General features: G+C 47.7%; 1 protein-coding gene across 1 annotated transcript in view; it reads right to left on the minus strand.

Annotated features, from left to right (window-relative positions):
• Positions 1 to 1,230: 1,230 nt before the first annotated feature.
• Positions 1,231 to 24,164, minus strand: part of PLEKHD1 (pleckstrin homology and coiled-coil domain containing D1) — a gene marked incomplete at its 5' end in the record, with an annotated part of 29,492 nt that continues 6,558 nt past the window's right edge. Inside the window, 13 exons of the mRNA XM_082484921.1 lie at positions 1,231 to 1,800; positions 2,277 to 2,400; positions 3,007 to 3,156; positions 4,262 to 4,406; positions 5,600 to 5,732; positions 6,486 to 6,664; positions 8,086 to 8,179; positions 9,132 to 9,226; positions 11,194 to 11,246; positions 15,070 to 15,161; positions 20,311 to 20,387; positions 20,926 to 21,015; positions 21,948 to 22,041. Coding sequence (XP_082341047.1) covers positions 1,668 to 1,800; positions 2,277 to 2,400; positions 3,007 to 3,156; positions 4,262 to 4,406; positions 5,600 to 5,732; positions 6,486 to 6,664; positions 8,086 to 8,179; positions 9,132 to 9,226; positions 11,194 to 11,246; positions 15,070 to 15,161; positions 20,311 to 20,387; positions 20,926 to 21,015; positions 21,948 to 22,041 — 1,459 coding nt within the window. The 3' untranslated portion in view covers positions 1,231 to 1,667. The remainder of the gene's footprint in view (positions 1,801 to 2,276; positions 2,401 to 3,006; positions 3,157 to 4,261; positions 4,407 to 5,599; positions 5,733 to 6,485; positions 6,665 to 8,085; positions 8,180 to 9,131; positions 9,227 to 11,193; positions 11,247 to 15,069; positions 15,162 to 20,310; positions 20,388 to 20,925; positions 21,016 to 21,947; positions 22,042 to 24,164) is intronic.

Here is a 24,164-nt window from a genome sequence, read left to right on the forward strand (position 1 = left end):
TTCACAAGCCACGGGGTGATTTTCCTAACTGCCTGAATTACAGATATGCGCCCTGGCTGTCCTTTTTTCTGTCCTTTCCAGCATCGCATAATATAGACCTTGTAACTGGAAAACAGCCAGGGATGATGCGAGGACAGTGTAAAGGGGAAAACCAGCTCTGGATTGCTTTCCCACAGCCCTTCAGCCTTGCAGGAGCAAGAATTCATTTGTGGCTTTCTAGCACACAAGCACGAGTAGGAAAACAACCCACAAAGGATCAGGTATGTTAAGGAGGGATGCAAATTCTTTTTTCCTATCGCATCACCTGTCACCACAAAAATGTCAGCCTTCAGCGCTGGACGTCCCATCGCCTGGCAGAAGGATACTGGTCAGTAAGTGTCTGAAATGGAAAGTACAGGCTGTGGCTTCAATTTTTTTCCTCTGGGCACATCAGAGTGACTCCCTCCAGGAGCATGACACCCTCCCAGTACGCTTCTCCGCCCAGCATCAATGCCTCTCCTCTGGCTGGCAAGCCAGGGCTCCCTTCCCTGCCTTACCCCCAATTTCTCCCGAGAAACAGCACTGAATTGGTAGGGAAAAGACTTAGGTGGCCAGAAGTCAAAGCATGGGACCAGACAGCGTCACAGTCTGCACAGGGCAGGTAAGCAGCTACCCCGGTGTCCCTGGACGTATGTACTGATGAGGGGTACAGCCCCGAAAACCCCAGTGAATCTGCATTTAAGAGCCCCTGAGCCCTAACTGTACCTCTGCTGCTAACTTCATTCACCTTTGTACCATTTATACCTTTGCTTCCCGATTTGTACCACAAAGATAAAGGCGTCACTCTGAGCGTGCTGGCTGTGTGCTCTGTAAGCGCCCCGCAGTGCCCTGACTGTAGCGTGGGTCATTATCAGCCAGCTGCTTGCTTAAAGGAGGTGGGAGAGGCTGCGAGGTTTCCACAACAAAGTGATTCCTCTCCTGTAACATATAAGACGACCACATGTAGGGCAAATCCTCCCCAATAACCACACGGTGAGCACTCAGGAGGGGACGGAGGCCAGCCAGAAGCTCACCTCTGGACAGGCTGTCCACAGTGCCTCTCCCAATCCAGCCTTAACTTGCTAAAGGGCCCATTTTGACCGAGATAACCTGGATTGCAATTAAGAGGACTGGTAGAGAGCAGAACAAAGCCTTAGGCACAGGCTATTCGCTGCAGCATGTACAGAGATGGCTTTCCCACCTCCATCATCCTTGCTGCTGGCAACGTTTAATTCTCCAAGTGGTGGTGGGTTTTGTTGCTGGACAGTCACCCGCCTGTCCTCCAGCTTACTTTACAGAGGTGATGAGGAAGCCATCAGAGCTGAGTCAGAGGCTCCTCCAGACTGAATCTGCCTTTAGGCAACACCTTCTGCAGCACATAGCTCTGCTCCTCCTTCTGGCAGTGACACGGCCAGATGCCCCAATGCAAAAAAAAAAAAAAAAAAAAAAAAAAAAAAAAAAGTGCAAAGGTGACCCCAGGATGTTCTGCCCACAGTCAGCACAACGCATCCCTCCCTTCAGCTTGCATCGATGCCACCAGGTTACCTATAAGCTCTTCTCTGCACATGATCCTCCCCGGACCCAAATGCACAGCATCCTCAGGTTGTCTTCACCTTGTGTTGCTACTGTTTGCTTGAAATGGTGTGGCATCAAGAGGTTGCCCTGTGTTTGATATTATTGCCTGTGCTTAGGAGGCTGGGACTGCTGAGGCCTTCAGGAAGTGTGCCAGGAAACGTGCCCCACCGAAGTGCTGATGGCCGGAGGCGTGCGGCAAGCTGTTTCCTAGAGGGGATCAGGCAGAACAGGGTAAGCTGTGTCCGACTTGGGGAGGTTACACCAGCTGGAGCATAGGCTGATAAAGGGCTTTCGCAGGAGCACTTCTGTTTGGCAGACAGACTAGACGGGAAAGGAAAGAAGAGGCACTTCCTAAGCTACGGTCTGTGGTTCACTTTAACACTGACCGTGGTGTCTTGCCAAAACGTGGCTTAACATAAGCAGCTGAAGCAAACAGATCTGGAGTGATCAGCAGAGAAGGTCTGCCAGACTAGAGGGAGCATTCAAACTAAAGCAAAGCCACTAAACTGAGGGAATTGCCTACACACAACTTTCCCCCGCTTTCCCCACCAAGGGGCAAATCTCCCTTCTGACCCTAGCGCCCGATGGCGTAACTTTTGTGGAGCTGAATGGCAAGTTGAGATCAGAAGCCCCCTCCCAACAAGAGTCACTTTTTGTCCCCTGAAGCAGAATTCTTTTGCGACCTCATGATTTGATAGAGAGTTTCCCTGAAGTGCTGGTCCCGGCTCAGTCTTTTGGCTGCTTCTTTCAGCTCCTCAATGTTTTCAGCTTCTGCGTGTGAGTAGATGAAGGACTGGGACTGCTTCACTGAAACAAGAGCAGCACAGAAAGGTCAGCACTCTCCGTCAGCGACACAAACTGAAGACAAAGCTTCACTAGAGCACACGAGCCATGCGATCAACATGACTGAGAACCTGGCAAGGGATGAGCTACCCATTGCATTCTGACAGCTTCACCTCACTGTTTTCAGAGGAGGAAAATGCTGACAGTGTGGAAACACACTTTTCTTCTTTACAGCTGCCTCCAATTTAGGGTTCTACACAGAACCTGATCTAACCTTGAAGGTAGCTGCTCTGAGCACTGGATTGGATTGGACAATGTCCAGGTGTCCCTTCCAACCTAACTTAGTCTATGATTAAGCATTCACATGAAGTCAGCTTTGATCATATGGGGTTTTTAGGGGCCCAGGACCATCACAGCAGTTACCTTTCAACATACATGAAGAGACAGGTGACCAGTACACAGACTGAATGCCTGCTGCCTAGGTAAGGAAGCTCCAGGTTTCTCTGTAGCTTCATTCTACTACTAGGAAATATGAAATGAACCACATTTTCAGACCTTACAGCTCTGTCAGCCCCATCTGCACATATCTGGCCCCACAGGATATAGAGTAAGAAGCTGCCCAATACCTACAGTCATTCCATGAAACACTGGTTCTCCGGCGGTGGAAGCGACAGCTCTTTATGCGACGAGTGGCAGCCTTTTGGAGGTATACAGAGTTCTTCATGATCACGGGCATCTTGGCCTCCAGCTCGGCATTGCGGATGCACTCTTCAAAGAACTCTGAGGAGAAGACACCACTGTGAGCGGTGACAGGACAGACACTTCGAGCAATGAACCAGTCACAAGGGACTGCACTCGCTGAGGAGTTGAGCCAGGCAATGACGTTCGACACCTCCCTAGATCTTAGTAACAATCCATGAAGCTCCAGAATATCATATGGTCTAACCAGCTGTATTGGGTTTACATGGCAAGGGGGGGCTACAGGGGGCTTCTGTGAGAAGCTGCTAGAAGCTTCCCCTTTGTCTGATAGAGCTGATGCCAGCCAGCTCCAAGATGGACTGACCCACTGCTGGCCAAGGCCAAGGCCAAGGCCATCAGTGATGGTGGTAACGCCTCTGTGAGAACATGTTTAAGAAGGGGAAAGAAAATACTGTGCAGCAGCAGCCAGAAGAGAGGAGTGTGTGTCTGCAGACACCAAAGGTCAATGAAGAAGGAGGGAGAGGTTCCCAAACCTGACTCAAGCTGGATGCTAGGGTAATGTCCAATTAAAAATAAAAAAAAAAGAGGGGGGGGGGGGGGGGGGGGAGGGCAAAGAAACAGGGATGAACTGAGGCACCTGAATCCTACACCTGACCTGTGGACTGTAGTCATCTCAGCACAGCAGTACTGGGCTGATGCAGTGATTCAGCTCTGAGTAAGGATCCAAACTTCACCTGCTGGGTCACCTACCAGCACGTTGCTACAGCAACCACGATGCTCCTTAAACTGCTCATGTCCTTGTAACCAAGGCTGAGAAAAGATTATTTTGAGGGGTATCAGAAGACTCTCTCTAACTCAGACCTAGTCAGTCTTTACAGCTCTGCCACAGCTTCCCTGTTTGACATTTTGGAAAGCATTTGCTCATCCCTGTCCCTAGGTTTGTCTTCCACTCAACAAGGAGGGCTGGGATAACTTTGCCCTGCTTTGAGGGCAAAACACCAAGGGCCTGCATAGTGCATTCTGGCTCCTGAAAAGGAAGATGCAGTTGAGATGCAAGGAATTTGGAATGCACATTATGTGCAGATTTGCTCATTTGGGAACTTCTTTTTGTGTCTGGGAAGATAGGTAGAAATAGTTCCTCTCTCAGAGCTTGCTCATCAGTAGAGAGGACGGATGACTGACTTACTTCTCAAGTTGCTGACATCTGCTTTCATCCTCTCCTCTTTCTCCTTGTTGCAATCCAGAGAATTTAAGCCTTGCTCCAAGCTCTGCAATGCTTCCTCAGCTTCTCTCAGTCTTTTCTCCAGATCCATGCGCACCTTCACCTCAGCCTGAGGAAGAGAATAAGCATTGCTGAAAAACAGCTTGTGTGTCAATAACCATCCTGCTAACTCACAAGAGGTACCAAGCAGATGAAAATGAAGAGACAACAGTAAGGAAAATGAGTAAAAATATTGTAAGACAACACAAGAGTGGTTCCTCACATCTTCAGACAGAATCTGAATTTGAAGTCAAGATTATTTTAGTAATTCTCCTTTACTCTGATTTTCATTTTCACAGCTTCCCTCTCATTGTATGAACCATGTGGAATCAGAGATGTTATTTCAACACATGAATTTGTGCTTCTGTGAGCACTTCCAGCTGAGCAGGAACAAGAGGACATCTTTCCAGCTGAGACAGACTTGAGATAAAGGCAGTCAGTTCCCACAAAGGGGTGTACAGTACTTAGTTTCAGAAATGAAACACAAGAAAAGTTAGTTAGAAATAAAGGATGATATCAGTAGTAGCTTAGCAAATGAGAATATCTAATATAGTTTAAGTCAACTTAGCTTTAGTTTGGCCAAGTGGAAGGTTACAGGGTAAGAAAATTTTGGAGGTGCAGGAAAAAGAAGAATTGGGTTTGGATTTTTTTTTGGACAAAATACTCATAGAAGGAGGTTGAGTGTCAAACAGCTAATAATAAGCATAACTTTTACCTTATAATAAAATAGTATAATTTGTCCAATCGCCTTTGTGTAGATTAAGGTATTTTCCATTACTGCAATAATGAAGGAGGGCTGGTACCTCACCTGCATTCCTCCGCTTGTGAACCCAAGCTCACGCAGAGGTTCCTGAAGATTTACAAATCTTAAGATTGATTCTTTGAGCACAAGTGAGGAGGGAAGGTTTCTGCTCAGTTCTACAATGTCCATACTAGCATTTCTTTGAGATAATCTTTATTCTTTTACTTTTTTTTTTCCTCCCCCCATCTTTAGATAAAGCTTTCACAGTAGCAAATGAAAAGACTTTTACTGAATGGGTTAATCAGGCCTCAGAATGAGAAAATAAATAGTAGTGCTACATAGATACAACACGGCAACTTCACGTGTTAGTATGACATGAAGCATAGCAAATGAAGATTTGCAACCACAAAATAAAAACAAAATAAAACTAAAGTCCCTGACTTAATAGGGGATGAACTGAAAGGGAAAGTGAGAGACCTCTGGGCCCAGGGACGGCAATATGCGACATACACAGGGGATACCTTGAGGTCTCTCTCCGTCTGCTGCTTCTCGGCAGTCAGCTCCGACAGCGAGTTCTGCAGTGCTTGTGACTGGGAAGAGTAGAACTCCCGCTCCTCCTCCAGTGCTCGGGACCGCTCCTCGTTCTCCTTCATCCTGGTGCACGGCACAGCAAAGGAGGACGACCATTCCCACCCCAGCACAACTCACAGGAAGGAAGGGGGCTCAGTATCATGGTGGGACATGCTTAACTACCTGGCTGCCCTGACCAAAGTGGCACTAACAGGAGCACTGTCTGTGCTGCACTTCAATAACACGGGCCTCGCTGGAGAAAATCAGATGGACTGTTCTTTAATGGGACATTCTCAGCCCCCAGAAGAGGGGCACCAAATACTTCTTATGCACAAGACCATGAACACCGGATGGATTCACATGCCTTAGCCCTGATGTGAAAGGAGCAGGCCCAAGCGGCAGCAAGGAGTTCAGCTGCCCTGCCTCCCTCTGCCCATCCTCTCTGAAGTGTTTATAGCCTGAACTCCTGCCAGGGGAAGCAGACAAGCTTCCAGACTTGTCTTGTTTTGGCAACCAAAAAGCAAGTCAGCAGACAGCCACGTCATTTGGCACCACTAAGCCTGAGCAGGGCAGAAGTGTCCTCTTCCCTTTACTGCACCCAAGAATGGAAATTATAAATGCTCTTGCCTCTCTGCAGGTCTCGGGATAAACAGGGGAACAGTTTTGAAGGCATCTTAATTTTAAGCCTGGAAATATTTAGCCATACCCTTTCAGATTGCCTCCCACCTGCAAGGGGGAAAACTTCCTCTTTTCCCACCACCCTCTTCACACTGGATGGCATCTTGTCCCATAACCCCATCTCTGGCATCACTGCAAGAGCCCCTGCCCCCACTTCACCTCTTCTCTGCCAGGAGTTTCTCCTCCAGAAGTTGCTGCATCTTCTCTTCAATCTGTCGCAGGCTGCAGTGCAGTCCCCAGCTGGGGCTTTGCTCCTTGCTGGGGCTGGTTGGAGGTGGGAGCTGGCTCTCATTTTCTTCCAACATCTCCATCATTTGCTGCTTTTCCAGGGAGAGCTCCTTGAAGAAGGGCAGAGGTTGTGAGTATCAGCCAAGTCTAAAATTCCTGCTCCTGTTTCTGCCTGGCTCCTCCCTATCGAGTACCTCCATCCTTACATCCACATTCCTCATTCAGGTTAAAAACAGGAGAAACAAAATATGCCTCTTGAGGAGCAAGCCTCCCTCATAGACTTCACTATGCAAGAGGATGAGAATTTGGAGGCTCCTTTGATGTGATATGCTCGTGAGATATGCTTGTTGGGGGTCGGACTAGATGATCTCCAGAGGTCCCTTCCAACCCTGACCATTCTGTGATTCTGTGAGGACCCAGCTCAGGGACTGGAGCCCTGTGCTTCTCTAGTGCACCACCAATGTGGGCAGCTTCCCCGCTTTCCCTCCTCCTCCCTTCAGGTGTCTCCTCACCTTGCTCCTCAGAGTGAACTAGAGGCATCCCTGCTGTGGTACTTCTACCTACGGGGCGATAGGGCACATCATGCTGTTTTCCTGTGAAGTGTTCAGTCCATCGTGCAAGTAGAGCATGAATGCTCCTTCCCTAACTTTCCAGTTCTTTTTTCACACCCATAACCGTGAGCAAGGAGGAGAGTTCAAAGAAACACCAGCAACAGATTTTTGGATAAATTTGCAGGATATGGCATGAACATTAAGGATGATATTGAGGTTTCAGCAGGCCAGCTGCGTGGAAATTTCACAAGTTATATACATTTAGAAAGGCCACCTTCCACCAATCCACCAGAGTGATACCAAGTAAAGAAAGGCTTTAATGCGTCAACACCTTGTTTCCTAAATTCTCATTGTGGTACACGATTCCCTAGGAATCATGCTCCCTTCTGTGAACAAGGAACGCCTCTATGCTGCTCTGCTTTCCACCAGGACTTAGGGAGTTACAGCTTAAAAAGTAATAAACAGAAAGCTACCACAGAATTCTAGCCATGTTGGCTGGAACAGACCTCTGGTAGGCTTCAGTCCAACCTCCTGTTCAGAGCAGGTCTGTCAACACAGCAAGATATGGTCAGCTGTGGCTTTCTGCGATCAAATTGTGAAAACCTTCCAGGATGGAGATTACTCAGGCTCTCCCAGTGCCTGCAAGGTCAGCCCTACCTGTCTGGTGAAAAATCTCTCCCTAGTGTTCAACCTGAGCTTCCCAAACTGCAGTTTATGGTTGTCACCCTACATCACATGACCTGGCGCTTCTGAAAAAAGTTTGGTTCTGCTGGGCTCCGTGTGACTTCTAGTCCTTTTCTGCAGGGGATTTTGGCCTTCATACCAGCTACTGAATGAATCTTTCCATCCGCATGGGGCTTAACTCCAACACTAACAGCTGTTAGATTCATTCCGTGGGACAGCATTGCTTTTAACCCTGGTCAGTTCTCATGGATCATTCCCAAAATGCTGTCACTCAGAGGGGAGAAGTGGTCACTCACCTCTAGGGTTTTCTGTAAGGACTGTGTCAGGCTTCGCAACTCTTTCTTTTCTTCCTCCACTCCTTTAAGGGAGCGGGCTGTGAGCTCTAGCTCCCTAAAGAAGCAAAAAGGGTGACAGCTATTGCAGGGGAACACTAGCCCCACAGCCCCCGCTCAGACCGCGCAGGCTGTGCATCTCAGTGCAGGACCTGCGACCGGTGGTTGCTACAAGCAGCCCTGGAGAGTCAGGAGCTTGCCAGGAAGTATCACATCTTGAACACACTATGGGTGTCCAGGAACTTTTCTGTGCCTCCTGATCGTCAAAACAAAGCCAACTGTTAGTGTGCTGCTTTAGCAAGGGCAGGGCCATGGCTGCAACTGGAAGAGCTCGGACAGGGCAGTCACATCTGAGCAGGTGTAGTTCTATGAAAACAAAAATGGTTTGCCAAAAATCACACTGACTTTTCTGAGATGGGAGAGAAAAGGAAAAAAAAAAAAAAGATGGCAATGGCAAAACATGCCCTTTATGCCCTTTCAACACTCAGGGCAAAGTACTTGGATCTTTCCCTTTGTAAATACATTTGCTGTTCATACTTTGCATAGTATAACTCTTAAAATGACAAAATCATCGCTGGTGAGGCAACTTCGTCATCCACCCAGTGTCGTTCAGCTAATGGTGGAAAACCAGATTCAAACGCCTGGAGCCCACATGGCTGGTCAGTCAATCAACAAATTGCCTCCCTGAAATCCTCTAATACTTGTCTGTTGCCGTGCTACCCTGACTAATCTGGGGCTTGTTCACGTCCCAGCCCTTTGAAAATGAAGTTGCTGGAGCCCCGGATGCAAAATGAAACAAAGCTAGATTTTATTGGTCACACAACTGATAGCAAATGCAGGTAAACACATCTCAACGGTTCCTGTTTCAGTCAATATAGCATTTATCTCCTTCCTACATGCACGAAATAGGTGGATTTTACGAACTGTTTTGATTCACCACCACTGCAGCACTTCTGCTCAGTGTGGGAGTTGATGTCCTCTTCCTGCCACGTGCCAGTTTGCCGCCTTACCGTCTGATCTGTTCCTGCTCCAGCCGCAGCTCCCGTACCACCTCTTCAAACCGGTGCTTCTCTGCTTCCAGGACCTGGTTCAGACGCTCGAGTTCCTGGACCGAAAGAGAAGACAGGGATGTACTTGACTGACATGCTTACAGTTAGGAAAGCCTTCCCTGTTACCAATGCCTGGGACTTTTAACCTGAGCTACGTAGAGCCATGGGGTGTCTGACTCCACCACACTTTTGTCCAGGGGCAATTAAAAGGGATTGAAGGTCAGTGGAGGATTTCTGGATATCCAGAAGTCCCAGACAGGTTACCAGGCACCTGGAAATCCCAGACATGCTCCCTGCACAGATCAGCTCTGCTGCACATATACAGCGGGTCCAAAGCTCCCTGGGAAAGCTGGACTCAATATGCACGTACCATTTCCAGGCACCCACATGGACAGGTACAGAAGCCCGGACAGGAATGTGACAACCCCAGCACTGCTGCACCTGAAGTGTGATACTTCTACTAGCTCAGCCTTGCTTCCCATCCCCACCGGGACAGAAAAAACACAAACAGCACAGTTACACCTTTGCACAGCCTCTCGCTGTCTTTACGCTAAGAAACCCATGCTTAAAGAGCACTGAACACCACAAGCTGTCCCTCAAGCAGTGCAGCAAGTCTCTTCCCCTAGTCTAGAAGAAGCAGTTGTACTGAGACCTACTGCAGATGGAGGGAGACAAGGACAAAGTACAGCGAGGGTCCAGCTGCTGGTCGGGTCCCCTTGCAGCCTTAGCTGTGAGGCAGATCTGCCGCAGGCCCAGGCAGGTCGCAAGGCAGCGCTGACACCAGATAAATTCATAATAAGACTCTTGTTCCGTGGCATAGATACGTGGTTCAAGCTGCTTTCCCAACATACTGCTCTGAAGCCTTCAAGGCTCACAGTGGGCGAGATCGCCGCAGCTCAGTGAGTTATATATTCATCAGTAACAAACTCCTTCAAACTAACCCGGCCCCATCTGCTCTTTGTGGGCAATGGAGGTACCACACAGAGCTTTGTAAGAGCAGAGAGAGATTTGTTCCAGGGTCTTTGCACAAGGGCTTTTCCCTCCCTATGGCTGTGGGTTGTGCAGCAGGCTACCTCACCAGAAAGGGATGTCTCCCTCCAAAAGCAGAAGCAGCTTAGCCCTAAAGGAGCATCCAAACCGCCTTTGGACTTTAACTCTTCAGAAACGTACACAGGAAAAACATAGGGCTGAGAAGCCTCAGTCAGCATTGCTGTCTTTTGCTAACAAGGGGCAACAGTCATTTTGGATTAACTGGAGAAGAGAGCACGTGGCAGTTTGCAAGATTGCGATCTGGTGGATCTACATCCATGCGGGATTTCCTACTGTGTCATAGGACAACCCATTTGCAAAGCTACGTTGCAATAACTTTATGATGGGGCTATAAAAACTGGTATAGATTGGTATAAATATGAGAATGAACTACTTCTATTAAGCAAAAATAGGTTTGGAATAGTTTGGAAAACAATAATAAACTTGATAAATTAAGGCACAATAATTGCATCTAAGGGAGTGCTGTCTTGGGCTTCCCCTAGCGCAACGTTTATTCCCCCCATCTCTGCTCTGTCCAAAGAACAAACCACATTGCTTTTTGCTGCTCCTTGTTTCTCACTACAGTATCTCTACACTAGAACAATGTCAGGTCCGTTTGTTTGCTTTCACACTCTGGAGACAGACGCATTGATTGCCAGAGTCCTCTTGAATCTGCCCAATAACAAGTGTTTAATTCAACCCAGTGAATATGAATTTGATCTGAACTTCCTCCCTGGTCCTCCTGGAGACATAATCACAAGCACACTGCGTAGAAAGTGCCTGGGAAGGGGAGCAGGGATACACCTCCAGGACTCATCCCATGGCACAACTCTTATTCCTTTCTTTATCCCCAGGGCCCAACAGTTGGCTGGAGACTCTTTTGGCTCCGCAGCCTCCCTCCATGAAACCGGTTGTGTTCTCAAACTAACAACTCCCACCCTCCCAGTCCTGCCACAGGGAAGTTGAAGGAAATTGGCTTGTGATGAACGCTCACCTCTTTTTGCTCCCTCTGCAGACACAGCTCTTCTGTTTCTTCCATTAGCTTATCTGCAAACACACACACAAAGGCCAAATGCAGAGAAAAGCAATTTATATCCCGGGGATATTTATGAGGATGAAACGTTGACTGGAGCTTGAAAACGTAGCGTTCCCTATTGCTCTGCAGGCATCTGTCTGGGAGGCTCCGAAGGCTGACATGACACTAATGGGATGTTCTGTAATTTCCCTCCTGCCAAATAACTTAATAAACTAAACAACCATATTGCTGTGTACTGCTTCTAAGGGTTCCTCTCAATGTTCTTAAAGAGCTTTAACAAACTAACCTTCGCCATCCTCTAGCTGGATCCGGAAAATAACCTTATCTCTGCTTCACACACGAGGAAGCAAAGGCACAGAAAGGTTAAGTGGGTGCACAGGGTCACACGCTGTGTAGCAGCAGTCAGTTCTCCTCCTGCAGCTCAGCGCCCCATCCCTACCCACCTAGCACATCACCCTCTCCCTTCAGCACCCTGGGTGTCACTGCCAGCTCCCTGTTGTCACCTTTGGATGTTCCAGCCAAGCCCAGAAATCAATCCCCAACTTTAGCCACAAAACTTTTAGCTGTGAGGAATACTTCCTCTCAACGTAGAATCCTAGAATAGTTTGGGTTGGAGGGGACCTTTAAAGGTCATCTAGTCCACCCCCCCTGCAATAAGCAGGGACCATCTTCAACTACATCAGGTTGCTCAGAGCCCCGTCCAACCTGACCTTGGATGTTTCCAGAGATGGGGCATCTACCACCTCTCTGGGCAACCTGTTACATTGTTTCACCACTCTCATTGTAAATATTTTTTCTTAATATCTAGTCTAAATCTCCCCTCTTTTAGTTTAAAGACATTACCCCTTGTTCTATTGCAACAGGCCCTGCTAAAAAGTTTGTCCCCATCTTTCCTGATGGCCCCCTTTAAGTACTGAAAAGCTGCAATCAGGTCTCCCCAGAGCCTTCTCTTCTCCAGGCTGAACGACCCCAACTCCCTCAGCTTGTCCCCATAGGAGAGGTGCTCCAGCCCTCTGATAATTTTTGTGACCCTCCTCTGGACCCACTCCAACAAGTCCATGTCTTTCCTGTGCTGAGGACTCCAGAATTAGATGTAGTACTCCAGGTGGGGTCTCACATCCATTGCTCTTGTCTACTGAGAAGGACACATGCTCACCAGAGACTCTGCTCTGATGCTTACACTGTGACCTGATGTACCTATGATGTCCTACACTCTAACCTTAAGCAGAGGCTCTGCCTTAGGCAGCTCTTAGTCATGCTTACAGGAAACTAGACAGAAACACCTTCCTCATAGTTAAGCCCAGGGTTTAGCTCTCAGCTCTGCCAACCAGCTGCCCTGTGAGCACGGGCAAATTCACTGAATCACCTCACGATTAAGCCTTTCCCATATCAGGTGAGGAGTATGCTATAAAGGACTCCTCAGGCCCTTTAAAATGGGGACCTGAAGGGATTATTACTGCTGACAGATTACTACCACTAGGAGGAACACAGACCTCTACCTCCTGCCCACACAGTGCTCCTGGAGCCAGAGCAATAATGTTATGTTACTAAAGCTCTGCTGACAAGCACTGCTGTCTTTCCTTCCTTCTCTCACCCTCTTCCTCCTTGCCAGGACCCAGCATAGCCGCACTGTAACTATGGAAATGCTCTTCCACCTTCCCTCTTCTGCCCCTCCTGGAGGGGCCAAGCCCAGGGTTTGATGGGCTTCACAGACTCACAGAATAGTCAGGGTTGGAAGGGACCTCTGGAGATCATCTAGTCCAACCCCCCCTGCTCTGGCAGGTTCACCAACAGCAGGTTGCACAGGACGGCGTCCAGGTGGGTTTTGAATGTCTCCAGAGTGGGAGACTCCACCACCTCTCTGGGCAGCCTGTTCCAGCACTCTGCCACCCTCAAAGTAAACAAGTTCCTTCTCTTGTTTAGATAGAACTTCCTATGCTCAAGTTGGTGCCTGTTACCTCTTGTTCTATCAGTGGGCACCACTGAAGAAAGACTGTTCTCATCCCCCTGGCACCCTCCCTTTAAGTGTTTATAAGTATTGATAAGATCCCCCATCAGTCTTCTTTTCTGTAGACTAAAAAGCCCCAAGTCCCTCAGCCTTTCCTCGTAAGAAAGATGCTAAAAAAAATGCTCTTTTCTGCAAAGTCCCACCCTGAGAGAGAAACTTGGATCCCAGCTGGGTGGGGGGTAAGTGGAAAGTAACTCTGGGGGGATTCAGGGAATTCCTCACAGCAGTGTTTGCTTCCTCCAGATAGCCTTGACCTGCTGCCAGGAGCAGTGCCTGACCTCAAAGCTTAACTACAGGACAGACACAGGTCATTGCTGAGGCTTCTGCCTCATTAGCCCTACCTTCAGTTATATAGGAATAAATAGACAATTGCTGTCAAAAGAAAGTAACCAACTGTGACAATTGACCAGCTCTGAATGTTCTTGTCATGGACCAAAGAACCCAGTGAAATATATATTTTCTATTCCAAATATCTCCCGTTTGCCACAGAATGGCTATTCCTCCACCCCCTTGTCTTTTATTGCCCTGTGGCCCTCTTAAGTCTCTTAGGCTATTTAGTCCGCTCTGGTGGTTGCAAAATGTTTTGACAAAAGTTTCCTGTTTCTAATTTTTGTTCTGCCTCTCTAGGTCCTCCTCTCAGTGCTCCCTGTTATCCCTTTGTCAGGTGTGGAACCACTCCTCCCCACCTGCCTCACAGATGAGCCCATCCATCAGCTCACACATGCGAATGGCGCTTAGATGGCCAGCATGAACATGCCTTGATACTTGAACAATGGTCACTGCTACGTGTGAGACCATATACTGAGATCACACCTGATCAGCATGGATGCTGAAATGCAAAAGGCTCTTCAAGATTCCTCCAGTGGCTTGATGATTAGGGGTAGATACCATGAGCCCCTGCTCAAGGCATCACCAACCTGAAGCACCCAAAATTGCTGCTAGCTTGTCTAATGCAGATGACTGTCCAGACAACTCACAGGGCTCACATGTGTCACTAGCAGACCTTAGGTCAGAAGAGACCTTAAACCTTGGCGAATGCTCTAATTTAGGAGGCATCTGGGTTAAAAAGGCAACTCTGCCTTGACCTTGCTATAGGCAATGTGGGGAAGAGACAGCTGGACCTCCCAAGGCAGTCAGAGCACCCAAGGTACTGCCATCCAGAAGCTGGTTTATGAGTAGGGAATTGGGCTAGATAACTTCCAGAAGTGTCTTCCAACTTAAATTATTATATGTTCATCTGGGGCAGCTGCTCTCTCTCTCCACTGCCTTTGGTGAGAGCAATGACAAATTAGCCATTGTTCTTAGATACCTCACACAAGCCCATGTAAATGGTCCCACTTTCAATGTGAACAGTGTGGGCAAATGCAGACAAAGACTAAGCAAAGTAAGACCAAAAAACAGCTAGGAGAGGAAAGCCCATGCATGAAAAGCTGTGATCAGCTTCAGAAATACCAGTCCTGCGTGATTGAGGGAGACAAAGGCATTGGCTGTTTGCCTGGTGAGCAGCTGAAATCAGCACATCCAAACTTCTCAGGGGCAGCAAACGTTTGTACAGTCCAGCCATATGAAGCTGGGGGACTGCAGCACACTGGCCAAGACACGTTCTTCCTTCCATGCTCCACATAGATGTCCAGATCATACCTTAATATTTTCATGTTTTGACTCCTTTCAAAACCTGAATTTCAGCTGCTGACTACTCTAAACCTTCATCCAGTAAGAGACAATAGTAAACACCTGTAGGTGCTTGGCTTGACCACACGGACAACTCCAGAAAAGCAAAATGGCTATTTTGGGGTTTATGGCTTTTGGAAGTAAGAGTTTCCTACCCAAATACTCCTGTTTTTCCTTGGCCAGCTGCAGTCCTTGGGCTTCCAGGCTCTCGATCATGGCTTCTCCCAGCTGGGCATTCTTCCAGGTCCTAGGGAGAGCAGACACAAAGCAGACAATGTGAGAGCTAAGGGTCCCACAGAGCAACGCAGCGGGTCTCAGCCTAGCAATCTACCAAGGAATTCAAACACAGACTCTCATCAGCTGGGACAGTGGTTCTCTAAATTTTTCTCCACAAATGAATTGGAGAAGTTTCCCTGATAGTCAGCAATTTTATTTATTTAAATGCAGGAGGTGTAGATCAACACAGCACAGCTATTCAAGTGTTTCACCAGTGTTTTGGAGATTTCTATACTGAGCTTAGTCTCAAGGGCTCTCCAGACCAACCCAGCACATGCACAGCCTCCAACTGCAACAGGGTGTACCTGGAACCCATAAAATGTATCCCAACATGCTTAAGAACCAGATTTTTAGCTTTTAACTCAGATAACTTCCCATCTACCAGTGACATTGTCTTCTGCAGCTCTTCCAGTGTTTTTCTGCTATCGCCACTCCTCCCCTTCAAACATTAACTGTTTATTGAGTCCTTCCCACAGCCTTGTATCTTCAGCCATTCTGGTATCCATCATCCATCCTGGAAGCAATCAATCACTTCTCCACTAAACTTGTGAGCCACTAGGATTTGGTGTCTGGCCCTACACTGTGAGTTAAGTGCCACTCCCTGGAAAACAACGGAGAACTGGAGATAAAAACCAGAGGAGATGCTGGGAAGTAGGGAGAATTAAAGGAAGCATATGTATTCAAAGAGTATTATTGTGTTCTTGTAGCACCATTGGCCAGAGGATCTCAAGGTCTCTTGAAAACACTATGAACCTAAGCTTCAAAAAAATGCCTGTGGAGCAGATGCCCATTACTGATTGAGTTGATGGACAGGGCATGCTTTAATACAGATATTGAATAACCAAGGACAAGGACATACAAATGAAAAAAAGAACCAGAAGTGGAGTTTGCTGCTTACTTCTCTTTGTGTTCCATGAGAGAATAGTATCTACACACAAAAAATACATATGTAAAATTCATCTCAATCTATTTATAGAGGTGTACATACAAGAACAGCAATTGCTGTTCCAGAAATTCTGCCATCTTTGTTAAATCCCTAGAGAGCTTATTAATATTAAATACCTGTAAGCCTTCCTGTACCAGGCCTCTTTGTCAGCCACTTGAAATAGTAGTTTTTCAGAAACAGTAAGTTGGCAACCTCTTATAAAACAATTCCAAGGCAACCTGTACCACGTCTCTTACAAAAGCCACACAAATATATTAAACACGCATCACCCCAGGGACCAGGCAGCTCACAGCTCCAGCAGCCCAAGCGCTGCCTTGTGCTCTTTGCAGGTGGTGGGTTTCTCTTCCGCTAACGAGCATCTAGGATATTTCTAAAGTGCAGAGGAAATTAGAATGCTAATTAAAAAGGTGATGTTTTGCCCACAGGTAGACATCTTCATCTTGAGTGAGAACATGCGGGTGTAAATGTGTTTTTCCACTAAGGTTCTCTAACACAGGATGAATCTGATGCCAGAGAAACCAACGACAAACAGCTCAGGGGGGCAGAGTTTATTACATGATTACTTGGAGGGTTTCAAAACGGCTGTAGCCTTTAAGGTGTCTGTTTATTAGATTCACTTTTTCAGTGCCTCCCTTCCCCAGCCTAACAAGATGTTTCCCTGTCTGTAACTCAAAGGTTACTACACCTGCTGCTGAATAACTTGCAAGATGCACCCCTATCACTCTGTAGCGTTTAAGCTTTTATTCCTGTTGTCTGCTGGAACCAGTGCCGGTGTGTAACCACATCTGCAGGGAGGTACCGGCTCTGACTGCAGCCGAGGGGGGAGCAAGTGCTTTTCTTATTTTGTACTTCTCACTAAGTGAGTTTTCACCAGAAAAAGCCACATTGCCTGAAGTGCTGGAAAGCACAGGGTCAGGAAGGCGCCTGGGACAAGTAGAAAGTGCCCTTATAATTGTTAAAAAAAAAAAAAGCCCCAAAATATCTCTGTTTGCTATACACATCTGATCCAGTCCTTTTGCAGCACTGGGAACATCTCTCTAGCTTTGCCTGCATTTTCTGTTTCTCAAGAGCACTCACAACCAATTTTTGGAGACGCTTAGCACTTCATGGTCCACAGGACGTACGTGGTATATTACCTAGGTCTCTCCAGGTAACAACCCAGGATGGATAATCATCTGTATATTCATGGGTGTGAGGAAAGAGGGGAAACAAAGGTACAGCCACCTAAGGAGACGGGCTATATGAAGGTAGGGCTGCCTAAATAGAAGGTGTGAGGGTCAAGAGAGGAAGGAGCGTAATTTTGCCAAGGGCCTAAAGGAGTAGAGATAGGGGAGAGACCTTTGCGTAGAAGGCAACGGGAAGCAAGTAGGAAATGGCATCCTGGATGATTTCATACATACTGAGTCACTGGTAGAAATTCCCAAGTTTAAATTGGTTCTTTTCCAGCAGCAACCACAAATATCTTCCAGAAAACAAGAGAGAACCAGGACAACCCAATTTTTCCTCCTTCCCCAAATACCAGGCGATTTTTTTTTTTTTTATGCCAATCACAAAATGGCCACAGCAGCGTGCCGCACATACGGTGTGGCAACTGCTAGCACATTTCTCAGAACAAGCACTCAACATTGTTCTCAGCTGGGCTCAGCCGTGTCCTATTTCATGCTTTTCTCCTGACAAACACAGTTGGTAATTTTTTTTTTTTATTCCCCCCATTGCCCACCAAGTCTACCTTCAACCAGTGCAGGGAGTGCCACTACAGGCACCGAGAGCACATATCTCCTCCTCTCCCCCACCAGCCGCAGCAAAAGCCTCCCTGAGTAGGGAGAGAGCCCGGCCAGGTGGGGGTCAGGGCTTTATGCGTCGCCCTCCTTTGTGCGTTTCTGAAAAGCTTTCAGGGTCTGGCAGGTGTGGCAAGTCCTAGCCACAACACCTTAGGAGGGTGTTGTGGCTAGGACTTGCCATCATCTCCCCTCAACATTGAATAAGCAGTTTCCATCATCTCCCCTCAACATTGAATAAGCAGTTTCCCTCTCAAACCAGGAGGCTTGGAAAGCAGCGAAGAAGAGCTGAAGGCATCACTGAGCAGACTGTGATGGTGGAGGTGATGAGCAGTTGCGTGCACACACACACACACACACTACCCAGCCCCAGATGTAAAGAGGCAGCGGACAAAACTGAAACAAAAGGAGAGAGAATAGAGGATGCTTCCCCATCCTGGGTTCATTTTTAACTCTTCCCCTATTAAACAAATTCTCAGTCTATGAAATTGGGTTTTTTTAAGAGTCAGTTTGTTGTTTTTTTTTTCCCCCCCTTTGGTTGGTTTTAAGTAATGAGGGAGACTGTAGGATGATCACAATAAACTCTACGTGCTGCAGTGCCATCAGCAGTACAGTCTCCATCTAGGAACAACAGGACACTAAAACAGGTTGCCTGGAAAATTTCAGCTGCGTCCTTTTAGCTTTCCGATTCATGGCAGATCAATTTACTGGCCCATGCTGTGCCTTTCTGGCTGCTGCTTGCCTCCCAGCCTGACCTTGCGAACATAAATCACATAATCTGTGCTTTTCCTCACATGCAGCCTATCGTCAGCACCGCTTAGGCCATCGCTGGAGCTGCATCGCTCTCCTCCTCCTCCAGTGCAAGAACAGAAGCGGAGAGGGGAGGGAAGAGGGTGTCTCAGGCAGATTTTCAGCCCGGTGCAGGCAGCCTGCTGTGTGATTGCAGCCACCTCTCTAGCTCCTGTTTTAAACACTAGTGCTGGAATATTGGAGCAAGGAATAGAGAAAAGGCTGGCTCTGTGAAATAAGCAGCCGCACAGGGCTTGCTTGTGAGAACACCTCTTGAGCTCCTTTTCTCCCATACACACTTGAAAGATTAATTTGCTCCCCCCCCCCTCCCCCCCCCCCAATTATTGCCCTTGGCAATAGTTAAGGCTAATATTGATGAAGGCAAGTGCAGACCTGCGCTGCCAAAGGAAAACCTCCAAATTACTCAAGGGGCTGAATCTGGGTCTGTCCTCCTCTGCAGCGGCCAAACCTGCTCCTGCTGAGTGGGTGACAGACCTCTGGCTCAGGTCTTGTGTCCCATGGGGCTCAGGCTCCCACGGAGCTTTAACAGACAGCTTTGTGTTGCGGTTCATAGCTCCAGCACCAAAGCCTGGCTCACTGCAGCAGCACAGAGCTTGGCTTGGGCTGGTCCGCTGTGACACTGTGCTCCCCATTAATTACAAATGAACATTTTCAGCCTCACAGTGTTGAAATTAACTGAGTGTTGGAAAGGCAGAGCAAAGTGCTTGTTGCCGTAAGTCTCATCGCTGAAGAGTAGGCTCTGCTCTACAGCTCTGGAAGTTTCTACCTGGCTTAGGAAAGTCAAATCCCTGTTTAAGTGCTACCTCTTCCTGCGTCTGGTGAAATTTAGAAAGAGCCGGGTCCAGTTTTGCAGGACAGCTGCTCGTTGTACCTCCTGGTGCTGAGAGCTTGCAGAGCTGGTGGTCAACAAACTTCAAATCTCTCCAGCATTCTCAGCAGAATATGAACTCAGCACTGTACACATTCAGCAACCAAAGCCTCTCACACCTCTGGGTGGGCTGGAAGTGCTTTGCTAACACCTCCTCTCCTGGGATTTAGCCTCCCTCTGCATTTCAGAATTAATCTGTCTCGAGAAGCCAAATTCTGCTGCTGCGTGGCCTGAGTGCCCTAGAGTCTGGGCAGGAGGGACACACGCCCCATGGTCACACAATTGCCTCGGGGCCATTACCGACATCCGGCATGACCAGTACTGCTCAGGAGAGCAGGGATGGGCTGGTGAGGTCCCTGGTCACCAGCAGGGTGTAAAGCCACATGGACAGCTGCTCACTAGCTTTGTGCCTTGCCTGTTCTGCTCTTACCTCACCCCAAATTCACACATCTGCAGGCTAGGGAGGTTTTCAGCAGGTGACAGCCTGGGGTTGTTAGCAGAGTCACACTGCATACCACGCTGCACACCAACGCGGGAAGCTTTGTGTCAGCTTTCTCACTTGGGGAAAGGATGGGTCCTGGAGGCAAGTAAAGGCCTCGCTACTCTTGGGGAGGCTTCTCTGCCTCCCCGTAGTCCTTCTAGACAGGCTTTCCCCCTCTTTAATCATTACACATCTACAGAGCAGATCAAAGAGAATAAGGAACAGAAAGAAGCTTACACTTTTCCAGACTCCTGTAGCATCTCCAGCCACTGAGCCTGCTCAAACTCCGATTCGGCTGCTAGAACAATGTTACCCTAGGGAGGGGGAGGGGGAGGGGGAGGGAAAAAAAAATGGGATTAGAGAGGCTGGTGCCTTATGTGCTTCTGCACATTCAGGACATGAACTGGACACAGCTATGGTGGATAGAGAGCCCACTGCAAGCTTCCACCTGCATGGGAGGCATCATGTGGGAGCAAATATGACCCAAGCCTACTACATATCAGAAAGAGATGCACACAGCAAGCAGTCAAGGTAGGAATAAAGTGATAGGACAACATGAGCTCTAGGGCTCCTGAATATCTGTCTACTCGTCTGCTGGTATCATAAGACCTGCTATCAGAAAAAGCAAGTTTCCTTGTTGGTTGTCAAAGCAAGAGCAGCAGCAGAACCTTGAGGGGACTTGGGATTCTAAGCCACCCTCTGTCTCAGGATAGTCTGCCCAGAGAGGGTAGGCACACACTGGTGGTGTGGGAAAGACTTCCAATCCAGCTCTGCTCATCAACAATAAAATATTTTGTGGTGGTGGTTTTGGGGATGGAAGGGTGGGGTTGAGAAGAAAAGAAGCCTACTTACATGGAAGTCTTCATGAGAGATCTTTATGGCATAAGGCATGTTAGGCTCTTCTTTGGGCTCCACAATGCATCCTCCTAGGGGTATGACACCCTGGGGATGAACCAGGGCACTCCAATCAGTTAGCAGAATCAAGTAAAACTATTAACAACTAACCAGGAGCTGAACTTTCGCCCTTGGTCACTTGTGGGCCCCTGCCCTGCCTTGGCTATCCCAGGAGGACCAACAGACACACAGTTCCTGAAAAGCAGAGGGGCTCCCACCACCACCAGTGGTATCTGAAAGGGGGGAAGATAACTCTCCTGCATTCGGTTTGGAGGGAAGACCTCTAGCTAGAACATGGAAGTGGGAGCTCTTATCAAGCAGGTGGTGATCTCTGATGTTGCAGAGTCACAGTGTGATAGCATGAGGCAGGTTGTGCATCCATTGCAGTCACCAGCAGTAGGTCAACACCCCACACATGCTGTCTGGAGATGGATGGGTGGTCTGCTACCCCTAACCAGGCTGGGTGAAATCAGCACCTTTGGAAGCATGTGTGCTCCATCAGCCTCCAGTGACTACAGAGGATAAGAGCAGACTCAGAGCGAAGAGTCCCTCTGTGAGAGCTCCAGGTGGCAGAGCTACAGAGAGAGCTTCTTAGGGCTGAGGGCCCATGGGTTAGCATGGGGTGGCTGTGACTGCTTACGAGTGCGAGTACAGGCTAGGAACAAGCAGCAACCACAGCTGTTAGACCCACCACTGGCTTTGCCAACAGTATTCTCATAGCTACAAGATTAGTTGATTAGGAGATCAGGAAGCCAAGGGGATACATCTACTATCAGGTAGAAAAAAAACCCCACACATTAAAGTCATGTACCTGCTGAATCATTAAGGAGTCTGAAGAGGTACTGACATGATTCTTGCTTTTTTTGAGGCTTCCCTGGATCTGTGAGAAGTTTGTGACTTACCTCTTTTTCACTTGCTGGGCCCAGGGGGGCCTGCTCTAGAAACACAATAACCTCCTCTCCCATGCAAAGACTGCTCACCTTGGGGTGGATATTGAAGTATTTATTGCTTTCAAAACTCTTCTTCTCACTCTCGGCATAGTAGAGCAGGAAACTTTCCTTAATGATGAAGAACCTTTAGGACAAGAGAAAGGAAGTCAATTCCACTAGAACGGAGGTCCTGGTTCACAGCACAAGAAAATCTCCGCCTCACTAAAGCTGCTTTCTGAGCAGAAGAGTTTACCATTCCCATCTAAGCCTGCGGTGAGGTGCCTCACTTCTGTACCTAGCCAAGAGCTAGTGTTTAACACTAAGTGCCAAGTTCAAGTGCTTTGTGCTTCCAGTTTACCGCAGCATGCACACATCAGTGTTAAAGGCAAACCGTAGCATCATTTACTCACAGGGGGATGGGACGGTGGTCTGTGTCCAAGACAGGAGCACAGCCAAAACCTTTTGGCGCCTTGACCTCTGTGTGCTCTGTCTAGCCCATGTGTTGGGTTCAACCTCTGAGAAGAAGTGACCTGCTCCTTTTTTTTTTAGGGTCTCTCTCACATGGGTTAAAAGCAACTAAAAGCTTATTTTTGCAATTTCCTCCCATCTCAGTATAAGGAAGAGTCATCGGGTAGCATCCCCAAGCGACACTCGAGGCAAAAGGTTGGCCATGAAAGCACTCAGGAGCAGAAATTAATTTTAAGAGATATTTTTAAGCAGAGCTCCTGGCAGAGTCTCCTGTCGCTGACCTTTGTGAATACAAAGGAAATTGAAATTCTTTTCTCTCATATGCGTCACATTAAAATGTGCCTTGTTCTGCTCAGTTAGCCTTAGGTATGCTCTGATGAACACTGTATAGTAGCCACAGAATATCACAACTTCTGTAAACCAAGCCTCTAATTTACTGCAGCGTGCCCTCAAAATTGTGATTAAAGGACTGCCACTGTTAGCTTATTTGGATGTTTAAAATGCCCCTGGGAGACTCCCTATTAGAAAAATGAGGTCGCATTTATCCTGCAGGCAGTGGTACAGGGGAGAGATATCTGACTTAGCTTAAATTCAGTCTAAATCTGCAGCACTCAAAAATGCTGAAAAACAGCTGAAAAGATGGGGACTAGTTTAGTAAAGAGGTTTCAAAAGAGTAAATGACAAGCAAAATATGTTGCACTGTTCTGTATGTATTTTCTGATATGAGAAAAGAGGGATTTGGAAAGAAAGTGAAATGCAATAAGCTGAAAATTAATAAAGAATGCCTTTTTACACCGCACAAAACACTGCTGTGTAAATTACTTTCATGTTGTCCCAAGAACTAGAGCTTGTGAGGAATCTGGAAAGGATAACGCATTTCTGTGAATAATGAGAACATCCCCAGGAAACCCTCCTGCTTCTCTGCAGAAAGCCACCGCTAAGAGGCATCAGGAAGAGACTTCTCCGGGCAGCGCTTTCCAGCTGCGCAGCCTGGGGATTCCTGCGCCTTCCTCTGAAGCCACCATTAAAGATGGGCTACGGACCCAGAGATCTGATCCACAAGAGCAACTCTAATAACTCCACATGCCCATCCCACCGCAGTCTTCTCCTGAAGCAGGTGGAGCCAAGCGCTGCCACTGGTACAAATGAGCACAGCAATTTGGCACCAGTTTCGTTCCTAAAGCTAAAGAAATAATTTGAAGCTGGCAGAGAATTACCATTATATTATAATTATTACTATTATCATGCTCAGGAGAAAGCTTTAGAACTTCCACTAGCTCCTATCTCTTGCTCTTCTATCGTGGCTGGGGCAATGTAGATGAGATTGCCACATGCCACAGAAAGGCGAGCTATGGGCTTGCAGAGGGACTGGAAGACAGAGAGCTAAACTTCTGATTGCCTGCAGCAAGCTCAAGCTCTGGACTGGCTGTGTGCCTGCTCCAAGACATGACTGAACATCTGTATATTTACATTCAGAAATCTTCAGAACGTACAAAGACCAGCAGCAATTCATGTGCCCCAAATTTTTTCTTCTTGCCTGCTTATCTATACATGTTCTTGTTGACATCAGAAGTGGGGAGAAGCAGCGAGCTTGCTGTCTCAGCAGGACACTGCCTTCTCACTTGATACTCCAGGAACATCATGGCTGACTGCCTAACGTCGTCTCTTGTTCCTGACCACAGCCTGGCAAAATCTCTCTGGGCAGAACAGCACGACTCAGCACTAAAATCACACTTCTGCACTGAGCTCATTTAGTTAGAGGACCAAAAATGTGCTCATTCACAGTGCAGCCTATCCAGC

This window comes from Vanellus vanellus (genome assembly GCF_965231255.1).
Source record: "Vanellus vanellus genome assembly, chromosome: 6".
NCBI classification, from domain to species: domain Eukaryota; kingdom Metazoa; phylum Chordata; class Aves; order Charadriiformes; family Charadriidae; genus Vanellus; species Vanellus vanellus.